Raw genomic sequence first — 18,852 nt, 5'->3', positions numbered from 1 at the left:
GAAGTCATACACATGATATGTTCATACCATGTCCAGATTCTAAGATAAACTGGCTGTTGTTGCTGTCTTTGTTTGAAAATGCCATTATACCAGAATTTTGAGCAAAACAATAGCAGCATTTACACATCCTTGCCTAGCTCTTTTTTTAATCTTTGTTTCTGCCTCTTAATTTCTCACTCTGTCTACGGTGGTGGTACATCACTTCTCCAGCTATATGCTGCATGTCACTGGAAAATGTACATAATGTAAAGATTACCATTGCATTATGCCTTGAAATATTTATAAAATGCATGTCTAATTGCACAAGTGAAAAATGCATACTGAAACCCATTACTCAGGAAAAACGTAGTACATTGTAAATAGTTATGGTCATTACAGCTGGTTAGTATTTGGCCTTCACGGGTATGATTCTGTCAGAGAACATAGCTGAGCTTCCTACTTTAAATGTTTTCATTCTTCTTTATAAATGAATTTTGGATAGTTAAGCTGAAGTCAGGACCGTATCCCTGATTTTTTTATCTTGATTCTTGATTCTCTGTCACATGGATTTTCTCGATAAGGCAAAGAGAAAGAAATCTGCTTTGTACACGTGAGGCATGGTCTAGTTGTTTGTCCCACTGAAAGTGAAGGTCAGCCAGTGAAATATGTATGTAGAAGTCGGACGCTATAACATCTGCATTCATTTCCACACAGATACACATCCCAGTACAACACGACAGTCACTCACTGGACAGTCCAATTTAACATGTGCCTCCCATATTCCTACTGTGCCACCTGAGCTGGAATTGTATAGTACAGGAGTGGTATATCACATGTCTTCACCTCTACAAAAGAGAGCACCTTGCCAAGCCCTTGGTTTAATTAATATTTTCTAACTGTCCTATGGTCTTTGAAACGTATTCTGTGACCTTGGCCACTAGTGTGATGAAGGTAAAACATACATTTATCTCAAACATCATCAAAAAAAGTCTTATTCACTCCTTTCAGTAGTGTGAATAAGACCTTGCCAGCTTATACATTAGGCAAATTCAGTTTTAACAGAGGTTCGCATTACGTGGTTTACTTCAAAAAATTGTTTCAAACTGTATACGCTACTAGTGATTCAATGTTTTGTTTGTTTTTCTAGTTTGCCAACCCTGATTTTGTGCAGCCAATTTCTGACATCGTTGATGAAGTGATACAGAACTGTCCGATAGATGTTAGGAGACCATTGTATAAGGTAAGCTATTTTTTAATGGCTTATGATTAAAATGCCAATCTGTCTGACAACAATGCACTCTATTTTCTACTTCTTTCTCCAACTCTTCATTGGTTGAAGTCAAAACCTTGATGGTCAGATAGTGAGTAAGTGAAATACTTTTATAAAAACGTGTACTGTCAATGAAGATTTGTGACAGTTAGTAGCTGACAATTTTGCATATTTGTAATTTTTTAGAGCAAAAAAATACACCACAATGTAATAGCTCATTTCAAGCATTTTCTATGGACTGAGATCCATGAATATTTTTATTGACCCAAGTATGTTTCATTGCCCTATGTATGAATCTCCATAGTTTGCATTAATTATTACCTTTTGAACATTTCAGCATCAGTATTGAAAAATGTCAGTGAGAGACACAGACAGAAAGACAGAAAGAACCTTGGTTTTAAGCTTCTGCTGAAAGGCCAACCCAGAGTGCTGCAATGTCTTAGCCATTCTACTTTGCGGTGTTGATCTTAAGGGATTGTGTTAGGTATCTTATGTAAAACTGAATGCATATCCTTATAGTATTATACTTGTTTACAAATATTATTGTGTTCAAATAAATGTTTTATTATTAAAGACAATTGTAGTAAGGAATTATATATTCAGTTTTATCCCTAAATGGCATTTTAAACTGTGTGTTTTTATATATAGTTATTTTAAATGCATGCCACTGCATTTTATCTTACATGTCTGCAAGTGCGTAAATGTTATCATATAAATAATGTAAAATAAAATAAAATAAATACTACTTGGGGGTTGCAGACTACCAAAGTCTCCTACTATGATCTTTGGCTCATTAGCTTTGATTTTATTTTATTTTTTTGAAGTGATTAAATCAGATCCAATAAGAGAATGTGGCAGTACCTTTAAAGGAATTATTGTGAGTTCCAGTTGTGTAGAACTATTACACAAAATGCCACTCTTGGTCAATCACTACTTTGCCCTTTTCCAACTGCTGTGTGATTGTTGAGTCAGTATATGTAAGTTGTGGGACTGGTGGATACAGATACCTTAGGGCATTTGGCCCTGTTTTGTCAATCCCCATTCCTACAATGACCTACTTGTTTATACCATGGAAATAACCGTCTGTAGTCAGCCTCATGGAATGCCAAATCTGTCACAGATTTTCCATCAGTATCGTCATAATCATGATTATCGTTATTGTCGTCACTTTTCCAGCATTCCAGCAGTCGACCTGAAGCTGACTGGCTGACTGTCATTTCAGGTGAGTTCTTTTAATATTCGTTCTGTAGCTTCTGTTTAAATGCTGTCCTTCTTTACTGGCTTTGGCTTTCTTGTGTCATTACTCAAGTGATAGTATCAGCCTCTCTGGAACAGCTGAAAGCATAGTGGCAATCTTCTGCATCAATTCCCTTTGTTTTGTTACATTGCTATCAAAGGAACAGCATTTCTGTTAGATCCCTGTATCTTCCATCACCTTTTTGTATGACTTGTGAAGTACCATCCACCCAGAAATCTTGATAAGCAGCAAGAAAAAAAAATAGTCATTCTAAAGACCATTTTAGGCAATCCTATTGATTTATTAGGTTTCCTTTTCTCAACACCGAACACAGAACACAAGTCACTGCATTTCTCTTCTACTGATATACATCAGAGTAGCAATGCAGATGCTACTGAAATATAATAAAGTAATGTACATTCAAGATTTGTTTTTGTATTGAGGACTGCACCCCCACGTACCTTCCAATGTGGGTGCTTTGCCACAACTGCCACTTTCACAGTACACTGACTCTTGAGATCATGCAACCCTGAATTGTAAATAAAAGCTGTTTTTTTTTTGTACTTAGAGGATGTATTTTGGCAGGACACAGGACCACCATGTCTAGTTCGGCATTCTTGGGATGTGACAGACTGGGTGATCACATCACCTGTAGCAGAACCAGAGTGGTGCACATGGTAGCTTTGACAGCTGGTTATAATACACACTGAAAAAATGTGCAGCACTCTGCCTCAGTATCTCATGTACTGTACTGTAGTGCATTAATGGATGCTACTGCTGTGGATGCCTGGTTGCCATCGTGTTAGGAAAAATATATTAGTACACAGTGTCATGTACATAACAGTCAGGTATGCAAGGAAAATAAAATAAAAAAACTGGGAACTGAGGCTGTACCAAAGAATGAAATACAAAGGAACCTTAGCGTAAAACACTTTAATCAATGCTTTTATCCATAGGACTTCATCAGAAATACACAAAATTCATGTAAAATCACCATATATATGCTAAAACTTTATTCAATTATCAATTTACAATTATCAATTAACAAATCAATCAAAACATTTCTTAAAAACAGTATAATTAAATTAAATCACCAGTTTCCTATTAATTAAAAAACATTTTATGTTAACCAAATCGTTCAAGCCAGGGTAACATTCTGCTCCTAACCTCAACTGCCATAACGTTTCTTTTTTTTCAACTTTGTTTTTAATGTTACCCCCTCTATCATCATTCAAAACATGTTCAATAATAGCAAAAGAAAATTTTTTATATGAATTACACACTCCTGTATGTCTAAAAAGTGCATTATTGATGTCCTTAATCTTAATAGCATAATAATGCTCTCTTATTAGTTTATTAAGACTCCTAGTGGTTATTCCTATATAATATGCGGGACATCCCAAACATAACGCTACATATACCACATTACTGGTATTACAACTAAATCTACCAGGTATTTTAATCATATAAGATAAATTATCTAAATATATATAAGGCCCTTCATGAATATATCTACAGCAATTACAACTGTAACATTTGTAGGTACCATTCGGTCAATCAAACTTAGGGCCAGACTTCGGTACACTATCAAATTCCAAAATGTTTTTTATATTTGCACTTCTGCAAATCTGTACCTCTCCTTTATTTAAGCTCCACAACTAACTTGTTTAATGAATTTAAAGGATAACCTCTCTTCAAAAATAAAGAAATAATGAATTCTACCTCTCCACAAAAATCAACATAATTGCTCACCATTCGGGAAGCTCTGATGAGTTGGCCCTTCGGAATATTGTTCTTCATGAACAAAGGGTGATTACTATTGTAGTGCACATAATTATTAGTGTTCTTTCTATGTATTTTACTAGAGAAATATTTACTCTCTAAATTCAAATTTAATTCTACATCTAAGTAACAAACTTTACTACCTATATCACCAGCTATAAATTTTAAGAAAGTGCTACTTGAATTGTTCCATAAAAGAATCAAACCAATTGATCCCTTAATAACAAAAAAACAAGTCATCAATGAATCTACAGTAATACATCACATTGGAAAAAGGGCTAATGCTTGGCAATATTTCTTTTTCCCACCACCCCATCACAAGACCTGCAAAAGCAGGGGCTACAGTGGCCCCCATCGCTATACCTTTTAACTGTTTATAATATTTGTTGTTAAAAAGAAAAAAAAATATTTTCCAACATTAATTCTAATAAAGAATTGTATAAAACTATAGTGGAATTACTCAAAGTGGTGTATTTATGCAAAAAGTCGGTAACATATTGCAAACCATCTGTTTGAGGTATAGAAGTATATAAAGCTGTAACATCAGCTACTGCCATAAAAAATTCTTCATTGCACATGTCCAAAAATCTTTCACTTAAAGAAAACAACCGTATCTTTTCCAAAAAAGACCACAAGTCCTTAATGTAGGAGGATAATTTCTGAACAAGTGGATTCAAAACTGAATCCAAAAACAAAGGAATTCCATCTGTTAAACTTCCAGATGCAAATATGATGGGCCGAAAAGGAGGATTGACCACATTTTTGTGTATCTTTGGTATACCAAAAAATATTCCCACTTTTGGACTATCTACTGATAGAAAATCATATAGCTCAACAGACAAGTCTCCATTCATAAGGAGATCATATAAACAATATTGAACATACATGAAACTTCTACTTATAACATCGTAATTAACCTCACTGTATTCATCATCGTTATTTAACATTTCCTCCATAGCTGTTATATAATCAGTGTTGCGCAGTATGACTAATCCACCCCCCATCTGCTTTCATACAATGTAACTGCCGATCTTTACTGAAATTAACTAAAAGCTTTTTATCCTCGTTGGAGAGATTAAAATAATAGCTGTTAGGTATGTTATTTAAAACAGACCTAATTTCTTTCTCACAGTAATTTTCAAAAACCTTTAACGTTGTATGCAGAGGGTGTTGAAAGAAAAAGGTTTGTGTATACTTTTTTTAACATTGACATCCTTCATAATATGCATCAAGTTTTCTAATGTAAAGTTTTAACTCTAATAATGAACAAGCTATATTTGCCCTTCGGCTCAGAATAAAATTAAATCCCAGTGATAAAAGACACCGTTTATCATCAGTTAAAGCAATATCAGTCAAATTACACAATTACACTCATTGTCACTCAGTGATTAATTTCTCTTGCGAAAGTGACATCTCCCTCTGGACTGTTTCGATACAGTTCTGTTGACCGCTCCTGTCTTCACAGAGTTTTTTGAACTGGACTTTGAAGTAGCAGGGGTAAATTCGCTATTAGAAAAAATGCCCCTGTTGTTACCAGATGAAGAACTAGCATTTGACTGAGCTTGAGGAAACATAACGTTTGACGTATTACTTCCTTTATGATTTTCATTAAAAGAAACAGTGACTCTTAACCGCTGCACTGTAGGTACCATGGGAACTGGACTGTGATGTGTTCGGTAATTTCTTGTCAGCATAAATAGCATAAGCTGTCCCATTTTTATATTCTTTCACATCGCAATCTATCTTGCCCATTTTTCTCTGAATAATAAGCCGCTCATGTTGATCTACAGCATCAAAGATTTTTAAATAGTTAACATCATGCTCTGTGCCGTCTTGTAATTGTTCCCTAATTTCCTTATCCAGTAATTCCAACTGAATTTTTAATGATTCTATAGTTACCTTGTTATGATGGATCAAAAGTTTCAAAAAGTCTATTCCAGAGTTGTTGAAAAAGGTAACTAATTCTTTAAAAAAAGGCTTGTCTTGTTGGACTCCATTGGGTAACTTAAAGAAACGGAGCCCTTTAGGAACAATTTTGTTACAAACACAGTGTTCTAAATAACTATTTTCAATAATTAAAGCCCAATACCTTTTCAGCCGTCTTTCCAGCTCAAATAATTGGTCAGCAAGTTTGTTGTTGAATAAAGTCTGTTCTGTTGTACCATCATACTGGCCAAATGGGTTGCTGGATAGATTTAAAACTACAGCAGTGTCTTTGTACAATATATTTTTGTTGACCTCTGTAGATGTTCCAGTTCTTGTTAACAGAATGTTAACATTTTGAGATGCATATGACATAGAACTCATATCTCCAGGCAGAAACCTTCTAGTAAACACAGTGAGATTTTCCACCTATTTTATCACATGGTCTTAAGGTTAAAAACATCCCACCCCAAATGAATGTTTCGACAGTTACACCAAGACTTGCTGTTGAGATGACAGTGGATAGCAGAAGTATTATTTCTGTTGTCAAAAACAACTGGAAAATTGCAGCTGGTAACAGTGAACTATGTGAATCCTTAGGTACGATTCCTTATTTTGTACATAAGAGAAGTCCACTGAAAAAGGACTTCTTGTCCAGTGGACATTACCCAGTAAACAAATGTAAATACATAAATAATAAATAAATATTCCTTGACATTTCTTGAATTGCTGTAACAGGCTTTTCACAGATTAATGCTCAGAAGAAGGTGAAACCGCCAGCAGTATGTGGGCATCCACAGCTGGTTGCACTCAGTGCCAACACTAGCATTCTGCATAATGGAGACTGGGGTTAGCATAGATAATCAGGCTTCTCAGACAGTTACTGTACTACCTGAAGTGACTGTGTGATACAGAGGAGCAGCATGAGCAGCTGGTTATCCGTGAGTTTATACACTGCAGTCAGTTGTTTTTCAGGACCTCATCAAAGGTAACTTCGCTTAGTTATGTCTGGTTTGCCTTCAAGGACCAAAGGTCATCCAGCCAAATAGCTGGCAATTTCAGTAGAGAGAACAGCATATGCACAAGGGCCACAGTTAATATGTATCTTTGTAAAATGTCAAACTTTATACTAATGGGCTGGTTACTCTGCAGAGTGGCCTCATATCATGTGGCCGTGTCACTGCATGTGCTATACATCATTTATATTATGGAAGCAAATACCTGCCATGTGTGTAGCTACTTATGTGGTACACTGTGAACTTGGCAGTGCTGTTTCATAATGGTGTTCCAGAACCTAAACTGTTTGTAAGCACTTAAACAGTGTGTAGCAACTCAGTGCATGGCAGCACAGTGCATGGCAGCACAGTGCATGGCAACACAGTGGTGTTGCTGTTGCTTTCTATGCACCCATATCTGCCCTGAGTGTAAATATCCTTATAGTGTACTGTGGCAAAGTAGCACTGGTTCATATTGTTTTGCTTATCCTAGTATCACACTGTTAAAAAAAACTCCATATGCTTGAGCTTTAAACTTTATTAGAAGAATTCCCTTTTGATCATTGCTTGCACTGGTGTTGTAACAAGATGATTATTTGTACCTCATGGTTCTTACAAAAATCTCCTGTAAGTCAACCTGGCTACACCAGACAGAACCCTAACAGTATCTAGGTGCTTCCAAGAAACATTTCTTTCATCATAAATATGTGGTGAAGTACAGAAGCTTTTCCATATGGGTGCAGAAATAGTCCATATATCTGCATGAGCTACGTCATACACTTTTAGATTTGGGACATTGTAATTCCCCATACAAAAGTGCATGTCTCTGTCATTCTGGCACATTATGACCTGGCAGAAGACAGGTCTATAGCTTGGCATAAACTGATTAAACACCCTTAGAACAGTACCCTCTACCTCTGTCTTGCTGTGTGGAAGATTCTTTGCCCTCCAAGTGACTCAAATTTCATGATGGGTAAGCTTACCTGTCTGCAATTTGTGCCAGCTAGATTAGCAAACCTGAAAGGTTTTATGACCTGGAATACCTTATTCCTTGTATCTGTTACCTCTATCAGGTAAATTTCCAAGTTGTAGGTCTTCAAGTTGTGTAACCATACTTAGTTTGCTCTGAAAGCTAATCTAACTTTCTTCAAGTTGTAATCACTCAACTGTTATTCTAGAAGTATTTCCTTCTCCTTGTAGTCTTATATGACCAGGATCCTTTGGGATTTACATTCACCATACCTCCCTAGGGTGCACCAGTAATAGAAGATGAGCCCTCTTTCCATTTCTTGGTGATGAGGATATGGCAGCCGCTAAAGGGACCACATCCCTAAGAAAGTCTTCTGCCATCAGTCAGCAACTCATTCACTAACTGAAGTTGTTGTGGGTCATTTTAGTAGGGAAGGGGGAATAGGGTGGTGTCTGCATCCAAGCTTTCAGTTCTTGTACTTGTTTAAAGAACTTTTCATGGAAAACATTTGCACCATGGCCACTCAACTTTTGGTGTGTACCATTTACAAGTATACAGTTTGCATATCCTTTTCTGGCATGTCACTGCTTCAGGTCTAGGTTTTCTGAGTTAATTGTCTGGCACGTCTTTTTTATAATACTGCCTCATGTGGGATGCTGCACTCCTTACACCCACCAAAATTATATATATCACCTCAATGATTGCATCACTGTGGAGAAAAGAGGAAAAAAATCCCAGAAAAATGTTTTGCCAACTGGGACAATCCTACACATTTTATGACACTCTCTACAAACTAAAATCACTCATCCACCAGTGCTGGGATGACCTGTAACTTTGACAGAAAGGGTTAGCGCATTCTATATATGAATAATTACCAATCTTATCAAATTTCTCCATATTTTTGTTAATTTGAGTTTCATGTGATTGCAGATTTGATTGTTAAGCTTACAAATAACTGGTCTCCTAGAAACTTTATTGCCGTAACGCAGTACTAATATTTTCTACTTTCAAATAAGTACTGAGATTATTTCTGAAGGAATGATATCTTCTGATTGTAAGGCAAACCTCTTTCCATTATATTGGATGGTGGTATGTAAGGACCCCAACACATTTTTCTATTAATGGTATTTGTTTTTTTAATAGGTTACCTTGCCTTGCATTAGTTCTACCAAAGGTATATTCCAGGTACACACAAACTTTTCAGGTAGACCTGGACTAGACATTGTCATAGATTAGTACTAAGCTAACTGCCCTTGCGAGCCATTTTAAGTCTAGCCAATTATCCCTTGTGAGACTCAAACCCTGCACCTTGTGTTTGTAAGGCAAACACCTTAACCATTAGGCCCCCCCATATATGTTGCTAAGGTCATCTCTGCCTAACCTAAAGAGAGAATATAATGTTAGTTTCCTGAAGCCATTTCTAAAAGTTTAAATGTTTTAAGCCTATGATTTTTCTAATACTGGCTCATTTTACCTTTCCGGTTTGTTTTCGGCTACTTGGCTGTAAGTCTCAGAATTTAACACTACTCAATAATGGGTTGAGTCAATGAGGTATAAATTGGGGTTCCTCTGTTACCTTATATTTATAACTTTTACTGGTAATTTATCTAGTAAAATCCTCCACAGAAAGTCTCCTGCCTCTGAAAGCATCTCTATATATTTCCTTTGTATTATTTATAACGTTCTTTATAATATTTCCTGGGTATAGCCTATAGTACTTTTCCATAATTATATCATTACATTCAGTTCCCATCAGTTTCATTAAATGACAGTTTCCATAGCTTTACTTTATTTGCATATTCTTTGCCTTCCATATTTTCCTGCTCATTACTTTGTTTCTTCCCTCTTTCAGTTTGACATACTGTTTATCTTTAACTTGTACATTTTTCCAAACATTTTGGTTTCTTTCACATCTATGTAGTGTGGAATGTCACACCTCTAGCAGCCTGTACATTTCTTACATTTCCAGACCATTTTATGAAAAATAAACTTGAAAAGCATCAGATAAATGTAAATATTTTGTGAACAATAAAACATATTGCAACTGTACAAATAACATTATTGGTTAGCAGTATTCTTTAACGTAATAATATCAATGTCAGTTCATTCATAGTCTTTCCATAAATGCTATAATTAAGCAATAACCCATGGATGGGTGTGGGTAATGCTGGATTTACCCATGGTTGGTGTGGTTTGGTCACGAGGGCGAAGCCCAAGTGATCAAATAAAGCCAACTGTGGGTAAATCCAGCCTTTCCCACACCCAGCCGTGGGTTTATTTAAGAAAAAAAATACTTACTTTTCTTAAATAATTTCATTGTATAATGCCTCCTTGCTACCCTTCTGCAGGTATCTTGGGGCATTTCTGATGTACTGCGCATACGTAAGGGTCGTGTTCCCACACTTATGCAGCATATCAGTGCTGTGCAGAGGTAGCAATGAAGAAAAGATCTCCGTTGCTTTTTTAAAGCTATCTCGCTATGTTAAACGAGTTTAACATAGCGAGATATCTTTAAAAAAAGCAACGGAGAAAGGACGATCTCTGTTCCTTCTTGTTATCTCGCTATGTTAAACGAGTTTAACATAGCGAGATATCTTTAAAAAAAGCAACGGAGAAAGGACGATCTCTGTTCCCCTTCTTTAAGCTATCTCGCTATGTTAAACTCGTTTAACATAGCGAGATATCTTTAAAAAAAGCAACGGAGAAAGGACGATCTCTGTTCCCCTTCTTTAAGCTATCTCGCTATGTTAAACGAGTTTAACATAGCGAGATATCTTTAAAAAAAGCAACGGAGAAAGGACGATCTCTGTTCCCCTTCTTTAAGCTATCTCGCTATGTTAAACGAGTTTAACCTAGCGAGATATCTTTAAAAAAAGCAACAGAGAAAGGACGATCTCTGTTCCCCTTCTTTAAGCTGTCTCGCTATGTTAAACGAGTTTAACATAGCGAGATATCTTTAAAAAAAGCAACAGAGAAAGGATGATCTCTGTTCCCCTTCTTTAAGCTGTCTCGCTATGTTAAATGAGTTTAACATTGTGAGATATCTTTAAAAAAACAATGGAGAAAGGAAGATCTCTGTTTTTGTAAGATATCTCACTATGTTAAACGTATAACATAGTGAGATTAAAGCAAAGGAGATCTTCCTTTCTCTGTTGCTACCTGTGCGCGCACAAAAAAAAAAAAATCATGAGATATACTAACGGAAAAAGTCTCGGCGACCAGACCTTTTTCAGTAAGTATATGTCGGATTTACAATGGGCACTCTGGTTGGGCTGGCCAATCAGCGTGCTCGTTTTTGAATGTTTATGGCCAGTCATTGTATAATATGTTATAAGGCACACAAACCCCAAATGATATTTGTTGCTATGTATTTACAAACAAATGGTCATATCTTGGAACTCATCAACCTCTAGACATAGATTGTTAGAACATTTTTGTTAGCCAGACATAAGCTTTAATATGACAACAAGAAATACCTACATGAGTGCATGTTTACTGTGATATTTACAGAAAAAATAAAACATATGCTTAACTGTTTAATTATAAATATAAATAACACAAGATATCACTCAAGATGTGCAGCTTACAGTGCAAATTTCAACGGTAGTTTTCTTAAACAATGTGTAAGGTTTCACTTGCTGTTATGGAACAGTTTGTAAGTCACTTGGTTTTTGAAGTATTAAGAAAATATTGAAATATTTATTTTCATAATTACTAATAGACAGCTAGCAATATCTCAGGTATAGTGTGATATAATAGGACACTGACAATGAATTTTTCTGTCTCCCACCATGGTATATCCCATCATACCCCTCAATATCATGTAGGGCTTTCAGATATGAAATATGAACATAACTATGAAAATATAAATAATAAGTGGCATATATGCTAAATAAACCAGACTGTGTTCTCCCCAATTCCATACACCACATTGCCATATGCCTCTAACTTCCTCATTGCCTCATGACCTATCTTGTCAAATAGGTTTGCTACATCACAGATTACTACATCTCACTTCCTTTTATTCTTTTAAAATCGTGTTTATCACTTCTTTTACTAATATCACCATCTATTTTACTTCCCTTTCTGTAACACCAAAACCCCCATCCCCTATAACTTTATGCGTTGCTTTCTTCATCTTTGTTAGCATTGTTTTCATACAAAAATTGTAATCTATATTTTCTAGCATAATTGGTCTCCATTTTTATGTTTCTTCTTCTTTCTTCCATATGAATTTAATCACCCTAGCACATATCTCCTCATTGTTATGCTCTACTCCAACCGTTCATTCAGTATCTTAACAAACACAGATGTTCACGTTCATTCATTCTTTTATAATATCCACAGCTTTGTAGTGCAGTTCCCCCTTTCCCCCTTTAGAGCCTCATTGACACCTCCATCTTAATTTCTTCAACTAAACATCTGTTAACATTCTCAGCTAGCATTTTCAGTTTCCATTCTTCTTCTTTGTTGCTCTTTTCCATACATTTTACTCAGAATTGTTCTAGCACAGTTATGATCTCTTCCTTCTTTTATTTTAAGTCACTTTCTTCATCAAATATTGCATCCATCTCTCCTGCTCTTTTTTTATGTCATTCCCTAAAAAGGGGAAATGTCCTCTTTTCTTTTCTATTAAGAAAAATATTTGTCTATATAACATTGTCTTTCCTTTTTACTCTTTCTTTTTCATATAATTCCTTTTCAAGTTCACTTATTCTAACAGTATATTTTCCATCTTTTTCACCTGTCTTTCATATAGTTTCCTACTTTACTTTCCCTTCTTATTTTGTGCTCAGTTTCTGAGGAAACCTTTTATACTTTTCTTTATACCCTGCCCACAGATATGTCCAGTTTTTATAAGGCCCTCTCATTTTCATATATTCATTTTATAGTTTACTGTGTCCTTCCTTCATCTCATCTTTTTACTAATATCACCAGTCAACCTTTTTCTTCTCTTTCTCTCCTTTATTACATTTCTGTTATCTTTAATTGTAGACCATGCTGCTTTATAATCTCAAAATTCAGCCATTTCTACCCCCTTCACTTCCTGCTTGTCTTTTTTATATACCTCATCATTTATTTTGGTTTTAAAAGTTCTTCTCCTATATGTAAAGTCCTTATTTTTACCCATTTTCAATCATCCACCTTTTTATTAATTCCATCAGCACCTTTATATCTTGTATTATGTTGCCTGTTTTCTTCCATGCATTAAAATTAAAACTCTGACAAAAACTATCGACATATTAGTACATATGTCTTTATCTCTTCAGGCATTTTTTTTCCCTTTCAGTCATATTTGTAGATGCAAATGACACCATTAATCTACCGCATCTTTTTCTTCTTCTTTTATTACACATTACCACCCTCCCAGCTACTATTATTTTACATTTAATACCTATTCTTCACTCTTTACAGGAATTCCTCTTCCTGAACATGTTTCATTTCTCACTGATTATATAATCTTTCTTCCCTGCATTGTCTGTAGTCCCTCCTTTTTTCTTTTTCTACATTCCTTGTGTCCAACAGACATATCACACCTATACGTAGTTTCTCAAGCCATTCAGTTACCACCAGTCCCCTATGTGACACAAGGGAAATACTGCCAGCCCAGCTAGCTGGAATTTTGTAAATAATTGCATGTCATTTAAGAATTTTTTTTATTTAACATTTGTTTACTGGGAAAGTCCAACTTGGAACAAAGCCAATTTTTAGCAGAAGCTGGGGAATAACACTCCAGATGCATATCTTTGTCATGTGGGAGGAAACTGAAGCACCCAGAGGGAACCCACATGATTGCAGGGAGCACATGCAGACTCCACATAGAAGACACCGCAGCCAAGAATCGAACCGGAGAACCTGTTGCTGTGAGTCGACAATGCTACCCCTGCACCACTGTGCTGTCCAATAGAATATTAATATTTTTTATATAGAAATGTAACAAAAGGAGTCACTGCCAGCCCAGTTATCTGGAATTTTGCAAATAGTGATGTCATTTGTAAATACCAGCATGATGCAATTGTTTGTGTTACCAAATGTATTAAAACTATATGTTATGTGTATATTAAACTACTGGTACAGAAGTGTGCGTTGAAAATGGTTTGTACAGTACTGAGCTTCCAGAATGTGTCCACAATGTACCCTGCTGGAAAAGAACAGAAATGTATATAAATTATATACCTGTGCAAATGTATATTTTAATAGTAGAAACTGGAACTAGTATGACTTCTGCATTGTTTTGTAAGTGTTTTTTGTTTTATGTCTTCTAGCAACTGCAAACATCTGAAGGGTATGTATTTTTCACACAGAGATGTTAAATGTTGGACACTGGGTGTTTAGCCTGGGAACTGAAGACAGGTGACAAAAAGTGATGTCATCCAAGCTAACCCAGCAGTAATATTTGATATTAATTTAAGAACTCTCTCAGAGAGAGACTGGGCATTTTGTGTTTTGTCTTGGACCTAGCAAGAACATCCACTTATCATCACCATTTGCATTTGCCTTGCGGCAGGTAAGATTTAGGGCATAGTATCTATTTTAGATTTAGATAAGACTATAGTAAAGATTAGTGTAGATGTTTTCTGTATTTATTTGAGACTGTCCTGCATTGTTGTTTTAAATACTTCCTGTGATTTTGAACTGTGAAGTAACTATGTTGATTTACTAAGTATTGTCTTGTCTTTTATTATTTATTATTAAATATATTTAAACCTATCTTTGTGGCTGATATTTGTGAGTACTTGCATATCTATTTGATGACACTGTACAGGCCACTCCAATAGCCTTGCTTGGTCAGACTACCATTTGGATTAATAGTAACATTACACAATAGGATTGGACACCCTTTGTTAAGGGATTTACAGTAGATGATAAGTCATGGTTGGTGGCAGTGGAAACTATGTTATAGTCTGGGCAGAAGGGGGCATAGCTAGTAAACCTGTGCCAGCTTTCCCTAGGTGTGTGTGTTTGTGTGTGTGTGTGTGTGTGTGTGTGTGTGTGTGTGTGTGTGTGTGTGTGTGTGTGTGTGTGTGTGTGTGTGTGTGTGTTTGTATATAAATCAAATCTCAAAGTGTGTGTATGCCAGCTACTTGGGCAGGAACACGAAGCACTGGTTGGACAAAGAGGATGCTGGATGTCTTGGCATGACCCCTCAACTGAGATCTTAACCCTATAGCTATGCCAGTGGGGAGTCATATTGGGGATCTGGAGAAAGAGGGAGAAACCAGCCCCAGACTGACTGTGTTCTCTGTGTGCTCTTAAGGGAAATTGCACTTTAGTGTGTGTGTAATTGTCATCCTTCCAGTGTGTACGTCCCCCACTGTTGCCAGTGGTGAGGATTGAGGGTCCTTGACTACTGGGCCAGGGCTGGGGTGTCACACCCTAATATCATTCCAAATACTGCTCACATTAGTGCTGCTATCCCTATGCTATCCTTTCCTTTTTTGTATCCTTGTTTCCATTTTTTCATTTTGTTTTTATTTTCCTATATTTTCCCCACTAGACTTTTCTTCCCCATCCCTTTCATCATGTTCTAATACTGCATACCTGTTTTTATCTATCACCCTAGAAACTTCTGTCCATAAAGTATTCCTTTCTTCACCCCCCCTTACATTCTTTTTTATATTGTACTTTATTTATAACATAAAGACAGTGCAACAACAATTAGAAACCTGCATACTGTCGTCATTTAAGAGGAAGTACAATATATACAGGCAAACATTGTGAGACTAACCTTGGTTGGATAAAACCATCTTGGTCAGCTGATATATATATATATATATATATATATATATATATATATATATATATATATATATATATATGTCCCTAAAATGTTTAATAAGTAGTTAAATTAACTCAGTTACAATATATGAAATAAGTTAATGAAAATAGGCATAAAAACAAAAGGAACATGAAAATATAACAGCCACAGTCACTTTTGTTTAAATGCAGAAAATATACCAAAATTCAGACCATAGATCATTCCCCCTGTATTCTGCAATATCATCAATACTTTCACCTTCATTTATCCCCCCACCTTTTTCAGAATTTTGTGTGTTTTCATCTTTGTTACTCCCATAATTTTTTATTTAACATTTTTACCAATAATTTCATCAGACTGCTCGTCTTCTGTAAAGTATTTTTCATCATCTACCCTTTCTTTTTCTAAGGATAATTAAATCAAAACTGACCAGATTCATTACATTTGCTGTATTTTTGGCCTAATGCTTTTATTGCATGACCTGCCTCCTCTCACTGATCACATCTTCTCTTATTAAAATCTTGCACTATATGATTCTCATCTCTCCCCACACACACACACACACACACACACAAAATATGCTTTAGGTTAACCCCAATACTTCACTCTGTGCTTTTTCCATTAACAACTATTGTATTGGAGACATGTTGTATTTTCCCTTCATACATATCCATTGTCACCCATTGTCCCCCGATCAAAATATTTCTTTCATCATGCATTTTTTTAACTTCATGACTCCATCATACACAGAAAGAAAAAATGTCTTTAATTCTAATTCATCAGTATCGGAGGTCCCAAATTTCGTCATAAACTTCTTTGTTAGTTGCAGTCCTAATTTTTGAAGCCAGTAGTCTTTCTGTGGTGATACTGATCTCTTTTATTCCATCTCATTCATGAAGTCGGTCCAACAATGCAAATGTTTTAAAAGTTACTTCACAAAACTCCACTGTACCTAAGTGAATCATTGCTCTTATATCTCTTACTTGGAAAAACCCATCAGGAAAATAATACCACCCACAATGTTAATGCTGGCATTATTTTTCTATATTATCCTTGCAACGTTCGAAAGACATGCGTAAATGGGCGTGCCTTCGTTGAAGGTTGAACGTCGAGCTGGCACCTCGGCGTTCGTGAAAATCTACTGCCAATCATTAGCGGACATGAGTTCCGCTGTGGCGACCCCTAACCGGGAAAAGCCGAAAGGCAACAACAACAACATATATATATATATATATATATATATATATATATATATATGTATGTATGTAGTTATAGTTCATTTGGTCATGCATTCAAAATATTGAATGTTGCTTTTACCAGCTTAAGAGACGGAAGTCTCTTAATCTTGGGTATTGACAGCTTGTCTGTACAACATCATGGCACAGGGGGAGTGGGAATTTACTGTTTCCTCACTGTTGTGCGATCTTGAAGTTGGTATATACAACTGAAATATAATTTTCATTATTTTGTGCTTCAGTCTTTTTAGAACTATGTTTCTATATATATATATATATATATATATATATATATATATATATATATATATATATATGTGTGTGGATTTATTACAAGTGCTCACATGCTAATAACATGTAACAGACTTGCTCACTGCCACTTGCATGGAAAAGTAAGTGCTTGAACTCTGACTAACCTGATCTCCCATAACTTCTTAGGCTTCCTAACACTTGACCATGTAAAACTGTATAGCCCTACAAGAGCCTTAGCTCTAACCCTGAAACTCCCACCCAGTTCCTAACCTAGTTCATTCTTCTCTTATCATAAAACAACAGCTCCCTTCCCTAGACCTAAATTCCCTGAACACTCCCTTACCATAGAACTCACCTCCCACTCCCTAAACCTTCCTTCCCATTCCTTAACCCTAAAGCTCCCTTCCTGCTGTCTAACCCTAAAGTTTCATTACCATTCCGTAAACTTAAAACCCAAATCTGCACTCCCACCCCACCTGCATGCCCAGACTCATATCTGAGTTTGAGTGTAAGCAGCAGCCTACATGACCTACAAGGCTCTTAAGTCCCTGGTTTTCAAGAAAGTGGTCTTAGAGCTCTTGTAGTAGTAGACCATATGTATACATATACATGTGTGTGTGTGTGTGTGTGTGTGTGTGTGTGTGTGTGTGTGTGTGTGTGTGTGTGTTTGCACTTGTTTCTTTTTGTCAGTTTAAAAGTAGTGTAAACAAACTGAAAACACATTGTCTGTGGAGAAATTGGGTTTTTAAGTGTAGGGCTACCATAGTGTTTTAAAGTGCACTATGTTTTTTCTGTCAAAACAAATAGCCTATGTGGACTGGTAGTTTTATCAGCATTTTCCGCTTGTCTTTACAGGGAAAGTGGCACAATTTTCGGCTTGACCATGCAACAGGCTATTGGTTCCCTGGTCAGTCCTTCTTCCAGCCATAAAAAGAAATAATCAAACAAACAGCCTTTGCCACCACAGCAGGCTGGCAATTTGCCTCAGTTGCAGGTGGGTGACTCTGCTGTGGCCATTTGTTGTACTTCAGACCACTTATCTTTTACCCTGGATCCTTCTAATGCAGCACCTGGACCGGGGATTTAGCCATATCCTCTGTGTCTGTTGAAGTCCCTTCAGTGGGCAAGATAGTGCCAGTCTTGTCAATCATGGAAGAGGGAAGATTTCCCTTTTGTGTCAGAATGCTGTGCCCATCCATGGAGAAGCAGCTGCATAGCGTTCAGAATGATTCCCTTTCTCAATGCATAGTCTATGCATTGAGAAAGGGAATTATCCTGAAAGCTTTTCTTGCTGAATTTGTATTAAAATCTGATGAACATTACTCTGGCGCTTGAGATCTGATTTGTTTTGCTGTTGTTTAACACATTGTATCCCTGATCTCATGTACTCAGCCCTAAATCTTTTGGAACTGTTTACTTGTCTATTGATACTTCTTCCAGTGCTATGGTT

At 36.2% G+C, this 18,852-nt stretch overlaps 1 protein-coding gene across 4 annotated transcripts in view; it reads left to right on the top strand.

Moving 5' to 3' along the window:
- ACTR3B (actin related protein 3B) overlaps positions 1-18,852 on the top strand; it is a 1,280,959-nt gene that overhangs the window by 949,286 nt on the left and 312,821 nt on the right. For 3 of the 4 annotated variants that reach the window (XM_044066887.1, XM_044066889.1, XR_006364220.1), the window contains one exon: positions 1,127-1,219. In XM_044066887.1, the coding sequence (XP_043922822.1) occupies positions 1,127-1,219 (93 nt within the window). Of the gene's footprint in view, positions 1-1,126; positions 1,220-1,586; positions 1,709-18,852 lie in introns of those variants that run through there. The other variant, XM_044066888.1, reaches the window with a different exon arrangement.

Source organism: Protopterus annectens, chromosome 3.part1 (assembly GCF_019279795.1).
Source record: "Protopterus annectens isolate FY-2018-M chromosome 3.part1, PAN1.0, whole genome shotgun sequence".
Classification (NCBI taxonomy): Eukaryota; Metazoa; Chordata; order Ceratodontiformes; family Protopteridae; genus Protopterus; species Protopterus annectens.
This window is presented reverse-complemented; position numbering and strand designations above follow the sequence as displayed.